Genomic DNA, 19,609 nt, shown 5'->3' with positions numbered 1-19,609 from the left:
AACGCTCACCCGGGAAGACTATTGCTACGCACAAACGTTGAAAGATCGAGAGGAACTGTTTTGGTGGTGATTGTCGTCGGCTTAGACTGGTCGTCCGTTTCACTTGGATCGGGCAGCAACGGCGAGCTATCGCGTATTCGTCGAGGCGATTCCGACGAGGATCTAGATGATGACTTAGACGACTTCATGGACAGGTCAATGGGTTCGCTTTGCTCGTCTCGCTTACACAGCTGAACAGCGGCATGACCGGAGGAGAGCATGGCCAGCGATACGGGTGGTATCGTAAAAGAGACCGGAAAAAAGGGAGATCCATCGGTCCGAAATGATACGGCGGGTAGGTATGGTGACATGCGATCTAGTAGGGCAGGTCGATACGTCTCGGCGAGTGACTGGAGCGCCGAAGACGACGGTGGCGTACGGGAGATTTTCAACGGCAACTTTGGCAAGTTGTGCTCCGAATGTTCCGGTGTTTTGAATCCATTTTCTACCCTCCCGCTGCCAGCAAGGTGGTCCTTGTATGAACTGCTTCCATCACCAGAACCACCCCCTCCGCCACCTCCTCCACCACCCTCATCCAGATCAGCAGATGATGCACCCGAATCGCTGGGAGTATTTGCACGCTTCAAGCTTTTCTTGATGGTGTTGTTGTTTTTGTGTATGCTGTTGTTGTTATTGTTATTGTTGACGCTGCTATTATTGTTGTTGTTGTTGTTGTTGGTGCAGAGGTTGGATAGGAAACTACTTGGTAGAAATCCATTCGAGATTGACAGCCCTGGAGAACTGGTACTGTTGCTACTGTTTTCGTTGCTGGTGTTATGGATGGTAGCATTATGATTATTATTATTGTTACTATTAGTGTTGTTGTTGTTGTTGTTGCAGGTCTTTTGTTGCTGTTGCTGTTGCTCTTGTAGTAAACAATGGATTTTGAACCAGTTCGATCGTCGACCGTAACGGGAACCGCTCTTTGACATACCAACCACAAGACATTTTCGCAACCTGCACGCCTTGCACGCAGTTCGGTTTTTCTTGTTGATAACACATTCGCCATTGTTTTTGCATTCCGATATAGATGACAAATTGTTGTACGTGCGGCCAAAGAACGACTGGAAAAGAGAAAGGGAGAACGTAAAAAAAAGGGAAATGTAATTAACCTTAGATTATTGATAACGTGGCTGAAACAATGCAAAGGCTGCACAATCATTAACATCGCAACATTTGTTTTAGTGTAAGGGACGCAGTGCAGTTGAATTGCACTAGAAAATGAACACGTTCACAGTATATTGAAGCGCGGTACTACTATCTACTTTGTATCGCAGCAAACGTCAAGATCTGACGAAATCATTAAGTGGTTTCAGCAAAACATTAATCTTATCTGAGCTATTTTATCTATCCTGCTGCTTCGTAGCATTCTGTCGCTCTCTACGATGCCTGCATTGCACTTCAAACCAGCGATCGGACAAGATCGACAGTAACCATGCGGGTTCAATCGGCTCCAGCTGATGGTTCCCAAGGATACGTCCTTGAGCTACCCGTCGGCAAAATGATAAATCTTTCAACTGCATCAATCTCCAGTAGCTCTCCAGGTGCATTCTCACTCACGTCAAAAGACTTTGCGCATTTATGCACTATCATCGCTTCAGTCCGATCTGTCCCAAACGCTATCCGCACAACCAGTGACATTCACGATATTATAGACCACTTCATCAATGTTTTACCAACGCACAGATGCTGGAAAGGGAGATTGTGATCTCCTTATACATCATGTGGTTTGACATAATTTCTAAAGTTGGCTTTTAATAATCGATGTTCTCATCACACTTCGATCGCCCAACGCATATCAGATATAAGCATTATATAGCTTATCTAGATTGTCGTAGCCCCTACCTTCTTCTTCTTGGCTTAACGACCTCTAAGGTCATGCTGGCCATCGAAATGGCTTTCTAGACTGCCGATACTACGTAGTTGGTTAGTCAGTCCTCACTATGGAGGGACGGTCCTGGATGAGATTTGAACCCCGGTCCTGCCGTTTGAAGACTGGCGCCGCTGTCGCATACACCACCGGTCCGCCTCATACCATGGCGAGTAAATTAATACTTCAAAAGTCTCTCTGTATACTCTGTGCTAACAGTATCGAGGTGGTTCGAAGCGCAATACCATAAGCTAAGAAAGGAAAAAAATGACGGACCAGGACGTCTTGGAGTTATACAGCCAAAGAAGAAGCATTATATCTGGTCTTTTTCTGGAAAGATTTGAGCAGTTTACTGACACACTTTCTTGGAGTAATAGTCGTTTCTTCCATTTCTGTAAAAGTTATTTTACTTGATTCGATCTGTAATGTGTAAACAGAAAAAAAAATCTAAGCCTTTGTAGTACGAGACAAGCGTATGGGTACAGTTTGTAGGTTTAAGACCGCCATTCAAAAACGCTAGAAGAATCGAGAAACTACTATCAAAAGGCTAACCTTTAGTTTTGATCTATCTCAATCACATGCGACACGATCGTAAATAACGTCTAATGATCTTACGTTTGCTCTGTAAATCACCCAGCCTGGCAACGTTCGACGTACTGGTTGCCTTCACGATTGCTCAAGGCATCTCATATGTTTGAAAATGTAACAACAATCCCGCGGAGCAACTGGTCCATAAAGCGTTGAACACCTAGAACATCCTCCTATTCACGCGATGGCCTGACGATGACGACGATGATGATAATGACGAAGGTTATTGTGTACTTTACTGTTGTACCGTTTCACCATGCACCTGCGCTTCCTGCTCCAGAGTTTAAGCAATCCGCTAATCCTCCCAGTTAATCAGTTGCGATCAGCTACGGTATGACGATGCTTGTCGCATTTGTAACGACTGGTTGATCTTCTCCCACTACCAACAAAGAACGGCAATATCAAGGACGCGAGGCATTGCCGTGTCTTTAATGCACCCAGAACTCACGGCTCGATCGGCATTGGCGATCACAGCGTTCTATTCGTAACGTGTACGGGTGAACGGGCATTTATACTCGTGCTCTTTTGGACACTTTCAGCTGTGAAGATGTGCCTTCGATGGGGCTACAACCTTCACAATGGGCCAAATGAATACACCAGCACACATGGCACATATTCGATTGTGATTGTCCGGTTCGCGCATGGTGTCATCTGCCTCGGCGTTAACGGTAAGCCTTTCTCATTACTACACGCGGATGCACGTGAAGGTGAAGTGTCAACGATTATGAAGATGGTGTGTACTTCAACAAAGATCAAGTAAGCGAAACTACGATCTCTCCATATCGGCTACCACAATTTATAGAATTGCCATACATTTATTGGCGTATGGCTGATTGTGGCGTTGAATTTGGCTTTCTCTACCGCAGCTGGTCCAATCGCGCTCATCACTGTAAGCGAGTGACGTAAGGCGACTTGCATTGATTGAACGTTCCTTCACTTGTTAGGCATCAATGTCGCGTGCTGCCAGTACCTAAATCAGGCTCAGTTCAGGATGCACGAGACATTCATCATGTTTTGCCACCTCACTTCTCCAGAGCTGATGTGTGGACTGCTTCCTTTTACGAGCTGGACTGCTACACTATTCGTGGCATTCCATCACGAATCATAAATCTAGCAAATTGGCCATAAAACACAAGGAAGGCAAAGACCCTCGGCGGGGTTTTTTTTACCATCGGTTGCTACTTTTCGCCTTCATCGCACTACGAAATTGGCGGAACACTGCCATTTCGGACAGGGCAAACTCCATAACATCACACTACCGAGCTAGGGCAGCGAGAGAACAGTACCAGGAAAAAAAAACCCCGTGTGGACACTCCGATTTGATTGCCCAAGCACTGCCGGGGTGTTTTCGAAGCGTGAGAAATTTTCGAAAACACGCCAACCACTCGATCGCCCGGGGCGTAGAAAAGCATCTTCCCGAGCTGGTGAAGTAGGCCAGACCTCATGGAGAAAAAAAATCCCCAAAATATCTAAAACCCCACCGTTGTTCCAGACATCATCGTTGAAGCTGCGAACTGATTGAAACATCAGCTTATTATCATCAGTGTCAGCCACCGGTCATTGGGAAGCGTGGTTTGCGTTTTTTTGGTCAGCCAGGCAAAAAGGAACCTCGTCAGCGCACGGGTGACAGCTAGACATCTTCGACATCAACACGATTTCCAATTGCTTGTAACCTCACTTCTGATGTCCCGAGTTATAAACGGCCGTCCAGAGTATGCATGAAAGACGCTGTTTATTTCAAATTTTGCACCTGCGTACATACTGTTCACAAATGGGTTTGCCGTCGTTGTACCCGGGGATGCTATTCACAAGTGTTTTTAAACCGCTCAGTTCACGGGCCTCTTCAGTGTCCTAAACATTTTTTTTTTGTGAGTTGGTTACTCATTTGAGCTTAATCATTGCTGACGTTTGTGGCGATGGTACAATCAACTTTATTGGAAAATTTGGGATCTCAAACTGATTGACAGGTTTGCATCACAAGAAAGATGAATGTGCCATACATCAGTTCTACGAATGTATATTTGCGGTAGATAAAGCAAAATCCCTACAAAATTTTACAATTGGTTATGTATTGAAAATGTTTTAATTACTTCAAACATCTCGGAAACACATAATATCCGTATGAACATTACTAACAACTCTCTTAAAGCATCACTGACGATTGTTTCCAACAAACTTAGAGAAGGAGTGTTCAATCAGTTCATATTTTTTTATGTTTTGATGTGCAAAATTTAGAAAAGTAAAGAAATAGAAAAGATTATTCAAAAACATGAAAAAATGACTTTTAAACTTAGCACAAAAATCATGACTTTGAAATCATTAAAACTACACAAAGAATTATTTTCATCGGAAGGTGACTCAGACATTCATTTGTTAACGAACTGTGTAAGTCTTATTTTCTCGTTGTGCACCTTTGTGGCGTATAATCAAATTTCACACTAGATTAACGATTCGGACCAAAAGTTTATTTATGCGTGCCTGGGTCTGCACGCTGTGTGTCAGACCTTTGAAACCTTTCTCCACAACACGTCTAATGATCTCGTCCAACAGGTTGCTAGTGAAACAAGACCACACGTTGCGTCTTTCTTGGAGCATTTTGGGGGTGCCACAAAGACAGTGATAGATTCCATAGATAATCCGAGAAAACATAAACTCAGTGTCATCGTTTGCTTGAAAAAGTATAACAAATCGAATTGCAACGGAAATGGAGACTGAATCTGGTGGGCTCGACCACCAACTGCTTAAATTCGTTCACAGCTTCCAGGCGAGAGTAGTGGAGCTAACTATCGGTTATCGGTGCAAGGGTTAGAAATTTGATCCAATATGGACGACACTAAATGTAGCAGTTGGTTGACATTGGCTAACGATGCATCAGCAGAAGATAAGGTCAAAGCGATATTGATACAGCATTTATTTGAAGAGCTTATAACATGAATTATAAACATGCACACACCACAGCGAAAACAACATCATAAAAGGATAACAAACCGATAGTTCCTGTGTATCGCTCAATAGCTTTTCGGGGTTTATTTAAGTCCTTGCTAGCAGAAATTGAAAAAGACGTTTCGTAATGCTTAGAGACCTTCAAAAACATCGAGTCCTAAAACTCCTCTCAGCACAAAAATCACATACTTGTTCGGTAGCTCGATCAATTGTTCGATTAACAAAACTAATGCACTTCGCTTGAATCGGAATTAAACGTAATATTGGACAACAACATACCATGAGCTACATACGCTTACCGCTACAGTGTATTTACAATGATAACCGACATATTACAAGCGTACATTACGAGATATTGACGGTAAAGCATCGTCCTCTTTCTGCATCCCACCGATGCACGATGATGACGATTGCATTTTGATGACACGATTTGTCCGATGTAGGTGATTTGGGTTGATTTTTGTTTGCCGATGCCAAATTGGTGGGAAAACAGATCTTGCAAAAGATAAAATTCGCACTTGTACATTCGAATGCTTCGTCGATGTGCGTTTCAACCACCACAAGGAGGCTCTGCGCGCTTGCTGAGAAGCTCTGCACGTTGACGATTGATCCGGTCGCCCGGTGCTGGCGGTGGTGCTGTGTATGAGATCGCGAAACAGGGAAGTGCGACACAGAAGCATTAGCATGAGGCAGCACAATTAAGCAGCATGATTTTGTGGTTTCCTGCTTCTCCGCCGTCGTCCGTCGTGGGCCGTCGGTTCGGCGGCCACCTGCCTTCGGTTCGTGCGTTTCATTGCGATCACCGGGCGGCCCATTTCGGTGAATGAGAATCGGTTTTTAAGAGTGCTCTCAATTGGATCGTAAAAATTTCAATTTCAGCATCCGTCTGCTTCGGGAGCGTCGTCTTCGCGGTTTTTGGGATCGTCTTTTGGGATCCCACCAGCGGAGACTTCGCATCCTCTTACATTGCCTCACGATTCCGTTCACCGGGCCGCTTCACTTCTTTGTCCGAAAAGAAGGGACGGTCGGCTTTTTTGCCTTTCGATATTTTCTGCTATTTTAAACCGTTCTGCGGTCCGTTTCTTACGCTGCACTGAAGAGGATAACGCGGTGGGCACTAATTTTCGATAATCTTTAAGCTTAATGATGCCTCGTAAAATTCAAAATACCACACAGGCGATAAGCGAAGGTCAGCTAGAGCGTCTTCGATAAGTGAGCGTCGCGTAGTTGATAGCACGATTACATATCGGCGAAGGAAACGCGGCTGATCAACCGAGCCTGTTTCGTTGTGCGTGATAAATATCTGCATTTTTCCGGACAAATGCATTTTTCCCAAATAACTGCATTTATCTACAGATAAGCCATATCAGTGAAGTATTGAGAGCATTATGATTTGTTCCAATTTACCAAACACATATATCCTTGAAGAAATTTAAGCAAGTTTTGTTTTTATTCATATAGAACGACTAGAGCATGTTACCTGATCGAAAGAAAGTAAATTTTAAATAAAATGCAATCAAATGAACCCTTAACAAATCGGAATTTTGCTCTCGAAACCGTTCTTCCGCTATCCAGTAGCCTTTCAAATGCAGCCAGACTGCCAACTACCCGTTGCATGGTGCGCATGTCATCGGTCGAAACAACATCATCGCAAACACAACGGACGTAAAATCCGGTAACGTCCCAGGACGTGGAGTCTCATAATGCACATACGACTTGTTAACTAGACTATTAATTTTAAAACAGAGTCGTACATCGTTACGACGCAGGAAAAAAGTCATCGCATAAGTAACTTGGGAATTCCGGCGCTCGCCGCCAACTGCCCAGTGAAGATGATCACGAACAATTATCTTTCTGTCAACGGAACCTGCATTGACAGCAACGGCGAGTCCAGCAATCGACCTGTCGCCCTGCTCGCACTTTCTCAGCATCGAGCGAACCAGCCTGGCGAAAGGTCTTGGTGAAACGGGTCAAAAACCGTTGCTTCGGACGAGTTGCAAAAAGGCTGCCAGGAAACAGTAAGTTACCGGCGGTAGTGGTGTGTCCGCTGTGACGCATTTAGCCGCACAGTGGGCCGTGGTACGCGATGCGATCGGGCGATCTATGGTGCTGTATAGCAAAGCAGATCAATTAAATTAAGAGTTTCTTTTATTGCTGCTGGCTCCGAGCCGAGTCCCGGTACGCTCACCAAGCAGGAAGGTTACAAGTGCTATAAAATGGATATAATCGATAAAATTAAAACAGTACCGCAATGTACCGCACACGGTCCAATCCTTTCCAGCAGCCGCAGCCGATCAAGACCTAAGGATGAAACAAATGGTCGTTCGTTGCCATTGAACGACTTTTAGTGCGATTTCAACCTGTCGGACCCCCTGAAAAGTCACATTTTCTTCACGGAAGCAGTGCAGGCGATCGCTCTTTTCTACTGTATTCGCTGCTTTTCGCTGCGCCACGAACGAAGAGTTCTTAAACAACTCCACTGCTACGGCGCAGTCCTTTACGTTCGGGATGTGGTGAAGTATGCAGTGTCGTTGCCGGGAGTGAGGAACGAGAGGACATTGCTCTCTAAGCGCGCAGCCAACTGACTGCCCATTGATTGGTTTTATTTGTCCCAGCGATCACGCATAAAATGTGCTGGAAAGTACACATTTTACGATGCAATAAAAGATTATTTATAAACATCTATTCCATACCACTGATTAGCAGCTGCCTTTTCTGTTCCAAAACTAGACCTCACCGACGTGTCCGAGCAGCCTTGCCCTGCACGCTTGCAGTGATTGCGAGGGCAATAATGGTATAGTGCCAATTTGTGCTACACAACACATTGTATTAAGATGGACTCAGAATATGGATGGAACCTGACCGAATCCGTTCGCTCGAAACCCTAACTGACCCATGGAATAGCGAATGTGATTTATGGTCTGTCATGACACGAACATGGAGTCGCGCCTTGCAACTATGGCTTCATCACATTTTACTTACACTGACTGGCCGTTACTCTGGTACGCCAGGACAAAGAAGTTCGCAGAAAGGTTAATTGATCCGAACGCAAGTATCGCCATCACTGGCTAAATTGCTGGATATTCAAGCAAAGGCACCTGGTACGCCCGATCGCGAATCGCAACTGAAAGTTCACCTCAAATCTTGCGTTGAAGTCGAAATGTGTGTCACCAAGCAAGCGCTTGGGATTAATTAATAATTCGCCAGCATTCCAAATGTTTCACCACCGGAAAGGAAGTACAAAAATACCGTATTCGTGCAATAAAACGTATGGTTACAAATTCCTTAGATCCATAACATACCATTGTTGTTATAGAAGAAATATGAAACAATGCAGAACATTTATCTCCAGCACCATTGAGAGACTGCGTACGGAAGACGAAAACTTCTACAAAGCAAACATCAATGTTTTTTTCTCTATCGGGCGTCAATCTTTAACACGATCTTTGATCTGTTAACTAGCAACACCGTAAGGGATACACCTGCGAATGGAAGGCTCAAGGTTGTTAGCCGATCCACTTTCGCGCTATCGCTCGGCGCTATCAGCTATCAATTTGTTTGAACAAGCGTTCGTACAACTTCTTCACCAGTTGATTTACACAGCAAAGCGTGAAGCAGCTGTGTACAATTTATTCTCGTTAAGTGCAGTGCAGATAACACCTTCCGCGAATGTGGGGCGCTGGGACGGACTGGGATGTCAGGATTCAGCCGGAACCAGGAGTCATGAGCAGGCAGCAACTCGCAAGAGAAACCGTGGGCAGTTCCATTAGCATTTCTTGGCATTCCTACCGCACTGACTGCCCGTAGGGCTGCGTTAAAACGACGATTATACTTTGGTACTATCTTCTACCATGCTGTGGGACGCAAAAGCATTGGGCCGCTGGGTGGTGTTTTGGTCGTGGTTCGCAGATGGAACCGATTTAGCAGACCGGCGGATGCGTCCCAGCATACATAATGTACCTGTTACAGATTACAACTGGACGATAGTGTTAAAAGATATTAATTTATTATTCAATTAACCTCTCCTATGTGATAGGAATAGAGGATCACGAAAAAAATAGTTTGTTAATAGCGAGAAAATGTGAACGACAATCTGCTCATTATGGGAAAGCAGATGAATAGCACATGAAGGTGCTAAAAATTTGTATCAAACTGTATGCCGAAACTAGCATGTTCTGTTACTGATACGGAACAATTGAATAATATGTATCCTGGAACTAGTTAACCACTAAGACCACTCTGTACAAAAAGCTCTTCAAAAAAAAAAAATAACAGTCAAAATCTGAGACTAAACAACGTAAACATAATACCTTAAGTTATCGAGAAATTCGATTGGAATGGAGTAATTTATCAATCTTGAATAGCCTATCAATTTTCAATGTCCCTTTCTTTGGTAATATTACATTCAAAAGCGAAGCAAGGACTTCATGGATCGTGTTATGTCCTTTCATACGCCTCTGAGACAAGGACTCTGTCCGAACTGTAATCTTGATTCAAGAAATTTATGCGCAGAATAATTTGTAGCCCCATTCGAAAGACCTCTTTGGGTCTTCGAGTAGATCAAAAATCTATTACAATCACGAAATTTGCTTTATAACTGAGCCACGAATCAGGCAAGTGTTCCAGTGAACTGGTCATGTCGTGAAAATAATGATCGAAAGCTCAGTTCATAAAAGATGTTCTGGTCACTCAGATGGACATACAAGGAAATAAAAATTTTGATGCAATGTAGGCGTTCATGATGCAATGAAGGCAAAGAATAAGGAGGAAATGCCTTATCAATAGGATTATTGAATTTACTCAACACATGCGGTGTTGAAAATACGGCAATGGACCGTCATAATTAATTATAAATAAATAAACAATGAAGGCGTTCATATTTTCTCCAATAAAGCCAGGGTATTGGATTGATAGATGATGACGTACTTTACTAGCTAGAATTTACTGATCAGTACATAAATATTCACAACAAATCAATAAAACTTACATTCCTTTCTTTGTTTGAAATAATGTAAATTGTAGGGAATTTTTTAACTCGAAAACTCCACCACAACAATATTCTAAAATGAAATTTCTAATTTACATATATTATTGCTACGGCTCATGTGCAAAGATAATTAAAACAAGACAAGTAACAATAGGTGTGCCGATGGAAGCTACATTTTATTTGTTAAGTTTTTGCTTTCTATTAATTGCTTATAATGCTTTGTGCCAGTTGTATGAAATTCGAACACAGTCCTATAACTGCGAACTCGGACTCATTACAATAGCAGTGGCTTGCATAAATTGGATCGTAAATGTACCATAGTTGGTTATGGCAGCACTTGTTAACTGGTGCTTTCCGGCAAACAAACGGCCGCCGACATCATGAAGAGTCTCATACTTTTACCCTCGCGTACCCAGACGCTCTTAACCGTCAATGGAGTGTCCGAAACGACTGGTTAAGCGATATGAAGCAGATTTGGAGCTTTTTCAACGTTCCATGCACTACTTGCTACTGTATGCACAAGCGATGATTAATGAGCGTTTGGCCTTTTCGTCTAATTTAATTTGTAGCTTCATGCCGATCACACATATCCATGCCACCCATTCCGTTTCATGTACGCTTTACCGTCAATGTGTCCAGTCCACATATGCACCTCGCGTCGGCTTACCTAAGATTGTCTTAACCTAAATTTTGATAAATTATGACTGTTTTGATTTTTTGATGAAACTGAATCAAATCCAATTTTTATTGCTGTGCTCTTTACTCCAGCATATGCGTCATGCAGTATACTTTGAGTTTCTTTTTCCATCTACCCATTGTGATGATTTTGGAAAGTGATGCGCTTGCCCCAAGGGAGTCCTCTTCAATGATCTGCTACGTTTTAGTTGCAACGGCGCACTGTTGAGGCGGGTCTTCATTAGACAGCAGGTGGATTGGGGAAAAAAATGTACCAGTACCAAGGCATACGGCTTGGTCAATCTGTCGCTGAGAAAACCGATTGGATCATGTTGGGTAGCTAATGTTGCGACATTTTCCTGCAATGTGTTTTGCTACAGAAAAACGATGGTAATCACCGTACCAGGAGCTATTTGCAGTAACAGTAGCGCTGTTCCTACTGCCGTTTTACTAGTGCCGATGCTGCGGCGCTGCTGTTGCAACTTACTAAAACGGGCATAATTTCACAGACCAAAATCACCCGAAAATCCCCCCCCCGTATGGGCCCTTGCACACCACATCTGGGGAGCTGGGAAATGTGGAATCTTCCGCAGAAAATAGATGAGCACACTGGCGACCGGGGAAGCTGCAATCAAAAGTGAAATTAACGTTAACCTCATCAATAATGATCATTACTCTAATTTTACCCATTATTCAACAATTACCGATACGATTCGGTTGAGCTGAGTCGAGAGCGAAACTGGCGCCCGGTTTTTTGAACGCAAAACGGGTTTATTGATGCATCCGGTTGGTGTACAAATTGTATCAATTTGGGATACCAGTCTTACTCCAAAGTCTGCTCTCGCGCGATTGCATGATGGAAATAAGAAAATCCAGAATGTCCGAACGCGCACTATCGTACTCTTATGGGATTTGGAATGAGTTTCCCGTTTAACTTCCGTAACCATAAATAACACGAACAATTTTCCATTTTTAGGTCATTTTCTCGATTAAATAGCTATGAAGCATTTGTTCTTGCTGGTCATAGACGATTTTTTATAGTTTTTGCTGCTATTTTCGACTTGCTCGTCGTTTCCACCAACTGTTCGAATCAGTGACCATTCAAAATTTGACTCATGCTCTACTGAGAAAATTACTAGAAAGAAATGTTATTTGCATTTTATTAGAGCATTTCGTGCCACAAGTCGTTTCACAAAAAACACAGCTTAACGGAAACGGGCTTTTGATCTGTCTTTAAACTTATGAGAAATTCTACATTCTCCCTACCACAGCAATGCATTAGAAATCGAAAGAAAGCGTCACATAGACTAACACCAACACACATCTCTACCAACAATGGGAACGGATGTTGGGCAATGTTGGCAAAGGCGATTAACGTACGCCTCGTGTTCCGAAACGACTAACTGATCTACCTTCACACGGCTACGTCATAAAAACACACTAACCTTTCGAAATCAGAACACTTGTATCGAGGTTCCAATGCCATCGCGAAGATCACCATCATCGGTCGCAACAAACACGGCAGATCGGTAAATCAGCTCAAGAGCAAGGTTCTCACGTCAATTTGCGATCGGTCTGAAGTACTAAATCGAACACAACGCTCGGTCTCGTAGCACCAGCACCGGCAGGAGAAGGAACGATTTGACTTCTGCTAAACCCGCTGTTGAATGCGATCGAACCAGCCTCCAAGCGTACGGTGATCGACGAAACAAGATCATGAAAGCCTCTCATTTCCTCCTCAAGCCGTTCAAGAGCCTTCAACTTACCTCCACCTGCACTTCGACAACTGCTCGTGTCAAGCCGAGGTACGAGAGGTATGCTTGACGACGTTCCATCGCACTAAAGATCGATAGATTTCTGGCACTAGTAGTCGCCCGTGTTCAGGCACTGTAATCGTACATCCTACTGCCATTCAAAACTGGATCGATTGATCTTGCTGGATCTTGGATCTTGGACGAATGGATTTCAACTCACGCTGTTGTGATGTCGCTCACAAGTACAAGCTCGTCATCAAGATCGTCACACTCACTACCGTTTGAGCGTGCGGCAAATGGTGATAATCGATGTCGATTGAATTGCGTTTAGAGTTGGTTATTAGTTTATTTGAACCAATCCAAATATTGTGTTGAAACGTTTTACAAAAGTTTAAAAGTTAACCGCTTGCATATCCGCGAAAGATAACCAGCGTCCGGATAACGGAGTATGAGATAGATCATTAATCACAAACTGGAAAACGATAATTATCACTATGAGCCAAAGCAAACATAATATTCGTAGAGCAGTTCAAGGGAATGTGGACTACAAAGCGCACCACTTCGAACGGTAGCCACACGGGCCACAGATAATTTGACGTAACACGGCTTCGTGATCTTCCAGAGCTTCAAATGAACAAGAAAGTTTCGCTCATAAATCATTGAACCAAACAAAAAAAAAAAGATGCTATACAATACGCTACTGTGGGCCACCTTTTGTAGTCAACAAGTGCGCCATGTTTGAGTCGTGGAATGTTTAGCGCCTAATTAGACGCTGTAGGTGGGCTGTAAAGCAAAAGGGTTTTTTTTAACTTAATAAAAATGATCGGAATAGTTCGATGAGAAAAGAAACAAATTTATACAAAGCAGAAAAAACTACTTCTGACGCTGATGAGTTGTTGTATTAAATGTTTAATTATAAATGAATTTTTGAATCTCTTGAATTTTTGTAAATTTTGTAGAGTATTGGATTGAAACTCTCCATAAATCTGTAGGATCACAGCAAAAGAAAACCTTCTTATCAAACACACTAACTGCCCACTGCGCATCAAAAACTGTTGCCAGAAAAAAAAATGGTAGCCATTTGTGATGCTGCCATTGTCGGTCAATCGGTTGCACCGCTTGATTTAATGACCCGACTGTTCACACAAAATTGATCAAACGCTATAAAAAGCACACCTTCACGCTGATTCCATATGCTGCGTCACGCAACAACATTGCGGAAGCCTAAGTAGACACCACTAGCTTAGTCCGGCCGACCCTGGGTTAAACACTCCACAACCTTTACCGTGGGTCCGCCACAATGTCCACGAGCAACGCGAGCCAACGCGCCGGCGTACGCTGAAGAAAGGTCTGCCGACACCGTTCTTCCCGCTGCCAACAATTGCGTGGTCAAAGTGTAATTTGTTCGACCATAAATTGGATCAAAAACATCATCAATCAAACAGCTTCGAACTGGTGCGTACTTCCTACGTTGGCGATGAGCTCACACTAGGCTATGCAAATCGGTCAACACAGGGCCACCAATTTCGGAGGTCTCTTGCTGTTGTGTACCATTCTTCACCTCCGAAGCCGCCGCAGCTCACACATACGATCTATGGCTGTTTATCGAACTAGTTTCATACTTTTTTTTGTGGTACCGTCCGTCCGCACGAGGAAGAAGGTGGTCATTTGTTTACCTTGAATAAGTCAAGATGATGTTACAAGTACTTGGAGGATGGCATACGGAACCGAACCACATTAGAGCGTGATGTTTTTACAGTGGCCCTGTGGACTGTTCGTTATACTTTTGCAAACGCAGCAAACGGTATACGGATAGCAATAAAACTTGACAGGTTTGCTAACACTGCTGGGCCGCACGATATTTTGACTGAAACCATTCCTTGACTGCCTAATTGAGCAATTAGGCTCTAGTATAATAATGAATGGACTGAATGTGTACCATTTGCTGTAGAAAACCCAAAATCTACCTTCCTTAATCCGGAAGCATTTCTTGGAAGGATCTTGATGTAACGATAATATTTATAATCATTTCCATATTTTCCTACAAAATTTCATACATAACTCATATATATAATCTTATCTCAAAAGTTAGGATATTATGAGGTCAATTTTGGCGTGTCTTTCCCATACGTTTTGATACCTGATTGGAATCATTTTTTCTCAAGTGATGTGCATATTGTTTTATAAAAGAATTCATTCGAAAGCCGAATTTAGTTTCAGCGACCTAATGCCACTTTAAGTGACAAAATCGAATTATAAACAGAAGCCTATCTTGTCAGGAACCTTCTCAGGGACGACTTCTAGTCTTTCAAGCTCAGTGCTTCGCATCCATATTTAATTAAGCCTAAATAACCAACACAATCACTCACATCCATCGCAACGGGGTAGTAAAATTAAATGAATCACTTGCACGATTCGGCACTTGAAAAGCACATAAATGAAGCAATTTCCATTTTCTTCTTGTTGTCGTACTGTCCCGAACTGTGTTCGGGCCGAATTAAACGCAGGAACTCATCGTTCCTGGTGTCGTTGGTGTCGTGCACAACACTATTTGTAGAAAAAAATTTAAAAAAAAAACACCGAGTAAAGTGGGATGAAAACATAATGCCGGAAACTATGCTCCCCAATGCTAACATTGCACCGAAGCTCACGTAGATCGAAGATCGAACCATAACGAATCCAAAATATCACAGATTGAAACAAGCCACCGAACCACCGAAGGATGGTTGATTCGTGAACGAGCGTTTCCAGCGATTGAAACATTCGGCCCATGCCGTATCGACGCGTCCACTAGACCTATAACCAGCATCACGTGAAAGTCTTCCATAACTATAAAATTATTTCACCTTCGCGCGGTTCACACCGCAACCAAGAGGGCCTCGAGAGCTTCAGGACTCGTTCGTTCGCTTGCTCACTCTCTAATGATTGTTCATAAAAACTGATGGCATTATTATTATTAAACTGGCACGTTTCGCAAAGAAGCTGTTCTGGGAGACCCTTGATCTCGGTATTGTGTAGGACCGCTTGTGTCTTGTGTCCTGCGAGCGGAATGTTTTGAACGAGCTCCCTGTCGACCGAACGCGTGTTCCCGATATGAAGCTGATGTTGCAACCTTTCTTTAGAGCTTTATTAAATTATTATCGCATGCCGCGCATCGCCGATACCAGCGAAAACCAGTGAAAAACCCCCAAAATGCTGCTGTGTGTTTATGTGTCACATAGACTGGACACTGTAATTTGGAAAGCATATCGATCGAAGTTCTGTTTGGTTTGGAATGCCCGATGAAGCATGTGAAGTGAATCAGCAATATTGTACTACTGCTCCGCAAGTTTTTGTGCCTGGTTGGCAGGCGAAGGTGATCTTTAGCGATCGATTCATTTTCGTTTTATCACTTCCTGTCCGTCTCTCTTCCCCGATACCCTTTGATATTGGACTTGACCTGTACTGCCGAGGAAGGAAACTGCTCTCGTACGCCGAAATATTGTTGCAAACGATTCATCTTTTGTTTCTCACCAAACGGTGTGCATAAAGCCACAGTATCAACGTTATGCTGATTATCGAGAGCACAAACTGACCTGGGACCAAACCGCTCGATCGTAGGTCTACGATGATGATGATGATGATCGAGTTTCCTCTTACCATGGACATCTTGCTCATCGCCGTTGCCCTCAATGCGTCCGAGCGTCCCCGGATGGCGTTTTGAAGGTGAAAAAGGTGTTCCTCGGGTGGAAGAGGCGGAATACCCTAAATAGTGGTCTACCATTTAGTGACCGAAGGTTTCGATGGTGCGCGCCTGGACTCGCGCCATAAAAAGGTTATAAATCCTTATAAAGTTATATTTTCGAGTAAACATAAAAATTTATAACTTTATTACGAGATTTGCGCTTCGAACTCTGTGGTTCTCTTCGTTGGGTGCGGAGGAACCTCCTTCTGCTCTGCTGTGCTTGCCATACCGTCCAGCACGAGGCGTCGACTCGATGGCACCATTTTTGTGCGATTTGTGCGATGCAATTCGCGCGATAGCTCAATTCAGCTCGGCGCGGCCAGCCAAAGCCTGCGCCGAAATTCTGATCGAGACCCGGGACTTATTTGGGTATGCGCGTTTTATTTGCAGGTGTTTTGTGTTTTGGCGTGTAGTCTCTTTTTATTTTGATTGCTACCCGTGATTGAACCAATTTCAGGGATTGATTATACGTCCGCTGGCAGCGAAAAACTTGATCGCGCTCGATTGCGGTGTCCACTCAACGCCGCTGCCGATATCGTCGTTTATCGCGTTTTATCACCCATTGCAGCGCGCAGATGTTTGATGTCTCCCGAAAGTGTTAAGAAAGCGCATGACGAAGCGTGAGCAGGCGATTCGAAATGGCTCACAAACAGCCCGAAAAGAGGAATCGGCTGATCGGCACATTTGATTATTATCCTGCACGTTCGCTGCGGTATAATTTGTTGCTGAGATTTATACTGAGAAAAAAAAAACTTCATTTTAATTGCGTATCGGTAGTAAATTTTGTTTCATCTTGTGAATTTGTAGAATGTTATATTGAGTCTTGAACTCTCTCAACATGTGACAGAGAATAATTCACCGGTTAAGAAATATTTTACTTTTTTCCTAAGGCTTCAAATATGAGCTAATCTATTTGAGGACGTTTTAATGACTCATAAAGATTCAATTCGGTAGAATTGCTATTACCTTGCATCCTTCGCATGTAAATGCTCCAAAATGAAATCCTGCTGCTGGTTCGCCACAGACTTTGCATTGTTGATTCATCTGAAAAAAAAAAATTACAAAATACGAATAAATTATTTTACAAATTAATGTTAAGAATGTTAATGTTAATGTTAATGTTAAGAAATAGCTGAAATCACCGATTTTTATTTTCCTCAAGAATTTAACAAATCGGAGAATCTGCTTTCAAAGGAAGTCACATATTTAGCACCTCAAGCGCCAAGATTACAGTAAACCACTCTGTTAGCATCACTCAATAATCAGTTCACCTCCAGGCTGACAACTGAACAGCTTAAAAACACATCTCATCTCTACCCTTTGCAGTCGAATAATAATTACTCCTTTCGCCACTCTATCAGAAAGCGTAAGCACAAGCGCAACTCGCTTGTCAACTCTTGGCTACATCCCGGACCGAATCATTACAGCCTCATTACCATTCATGAGAGCACGCAGTCGTGAACAGTGATGCGCATTTGTCAGCATTCGCGCTAGCGCTACGTTGCAGGCCAGTGCCACAGAGCCAGAAAGCCTGAGCCATGCGATGCGGCGGTCCGATGGCACGAAGAGCTATTGATTGGAATGCGACACTATGACAGTTTTTTGTAACACCGCGTTCGCGCGCGCCTGGAACTCTCCTGGGAGGTAGCATTTCCATGTAATTTTATTCTGCTTCGCAGCAAATTAGATTATTGTCGGAACGCAAGCAGGTCGCTGTCTGTCAAAGGCAATGTTGACGATAGTGCATCATTGCCTATGGATGAGCCGTGCTCAGACATTCACTTCCCAGGTAGCTCATACTGCACGCAAGGAAAATGCTAGTTTTGCTCTAAACAAACGCGTACGAGTGATCGGTGTAAAACATTCGAACGTTGTTTTATGATACACATTTAATGTAGCTTTTTTATACTTGACGGATGGACAAATAAGGTTCATAGACAATGACATATTCCATCGGCCCTGTACAGAAAAATTGCATTTACCACACACAAAATAAGAATTATTTGTTAAACACAACTTTATCCAGCAAATATTTACACATTTGAATTGCAGGCTTGCTGGAGTACAGGATTAAGCATTACACGTCGAAACTCTAGCTGCATGGTCAAGCTAGCCGAGTGTGCCGAAATGCCATAAATAACGTTACCTTGTTTGCTATTACCAATATAGATACTTTGCAGTTCCAACACGCAGATAATAGATTCTCCACTACAAACGATGCTACCGTGAAACCGAGAATAATCGGCTACCGTTTCGGTTCAGTTTACACTGTATCACTGACCACATCCGCATTTTACTGCTACCAATTTGATTTTCTTTTGCGCCGATTGTCTCCGCGGCAATCTGTTAGCACTTTTATAATGCAATTTATGGGCTGCCGTGCCTTCTATGCGTGCGGCACAATAGTTGCTGCGTTCGCTGCTGATGCTGCCGAGCTGCTACCAGCAAGTCCAATCTATCCCACCGCAACACAGCAGTGCAGCTGGATGCAGGCATTTCGCAGTCTGGTCTCGTTTTCTCTGGTGCTTTTGCAGAGCCACCACTCTGCACCGATCGAGCGATCGCAAACGCTTTGATAAACTCTCCTTACACGATCGTAAAGCAATTTGTATTGAAGACTCCATAAAAGGGCTGACAGAGGAAATGGAACCCGACAGGGACCCGACGGCCTAGAACGACACTAGAGTTCAGCGCTGCCGCAGCCACACTTCTTGCTTGGTGGAGCAATTTTTATGCGACGAAGCGAGATGCACAAAGATGTCAAACGTATACTAACCAACCTGTTGGCATTTGGCTAGCTGGATTGTTGGATCTTCCTTCCTCTTTGTCCTGCAGGTACGAAAAACACACAGTTGAAGGAAAAAATCCCGCGCTGGTAGCTTCTTTTTTGTTCTGAGGTGTAAAGTACTTTCGCGCCACTTAATTTTTATTGCACGTACTTGTAAGCGATGACATTGAAAGTGGTATCGTTTTCGGGGAGTATAAGCAAGTTTCAAATCAAGCCCGGATTCTTTTCCAAATGAAGTGTA

At 43.3% G+C, this 19,609-nt stretch overlaps 3 protein-coding genes across 3 annotated transcripts in view; all 3 read right to left on the bottom strand.

The window, feature by feature from the left end:
- The window catches only part of LOC126556283 (histone H1-like), a 591,209-nt gene that overhangs the window by 536,076 nt on the left and 35,524 nt on the right, over nt 1-19,609 (bottom strand). The window lies entirely within an intron of this gene.
- LOC126556243 (39S ribosomal protein L2, mitochondrial) overlaps nt 1-19,609 on the bottom strand; it is a 471,612-nt gene that overhangs the window by 441,208 nt on the left and 10,795 nt on the right. The gene's annotated exons all lie outside the window — the stretch shown is intronic.
- LOC126556148 (protein embryonic gonad) lies at nt 6-17,634 on the bottom strand. Its single transcript, XM_050211369.1, has 2 exons — nt 17,547-17,634; nt 6-1,103 (listed from the first exon to the last, which is right to left on the bottom strand). The coding sequence occupies exons 1-2, from the start codon at nt 17,622-17,624 to the stop codon at nt 6-8; spliced, it is 1,176 nt and encodes a 391-aa protein (XP_050067326.1). The 5' UTR covers nt 17,625-17,634.

This window comes from Anopheles maculipalpis, chromosome 2RL (genome assembly GCF_943734695.1).
Source record: "Anopheles maculipalpis chromosome 2RL, idAnoMacuDA_375_x, whole genome shotgun sequence".
Classification (NCBI taxonomy): Eukaryota; Metazoa; Arthropoda; class Insecta; order Diptera; family Culicidae; genus Anopheles; species Anopheles maculipalpis.
The sequence above is the reverse complement of the archived record's forward strand: the minus strand, read 5'-3'. Positions and strand labels throughout refer to the sequence as shown.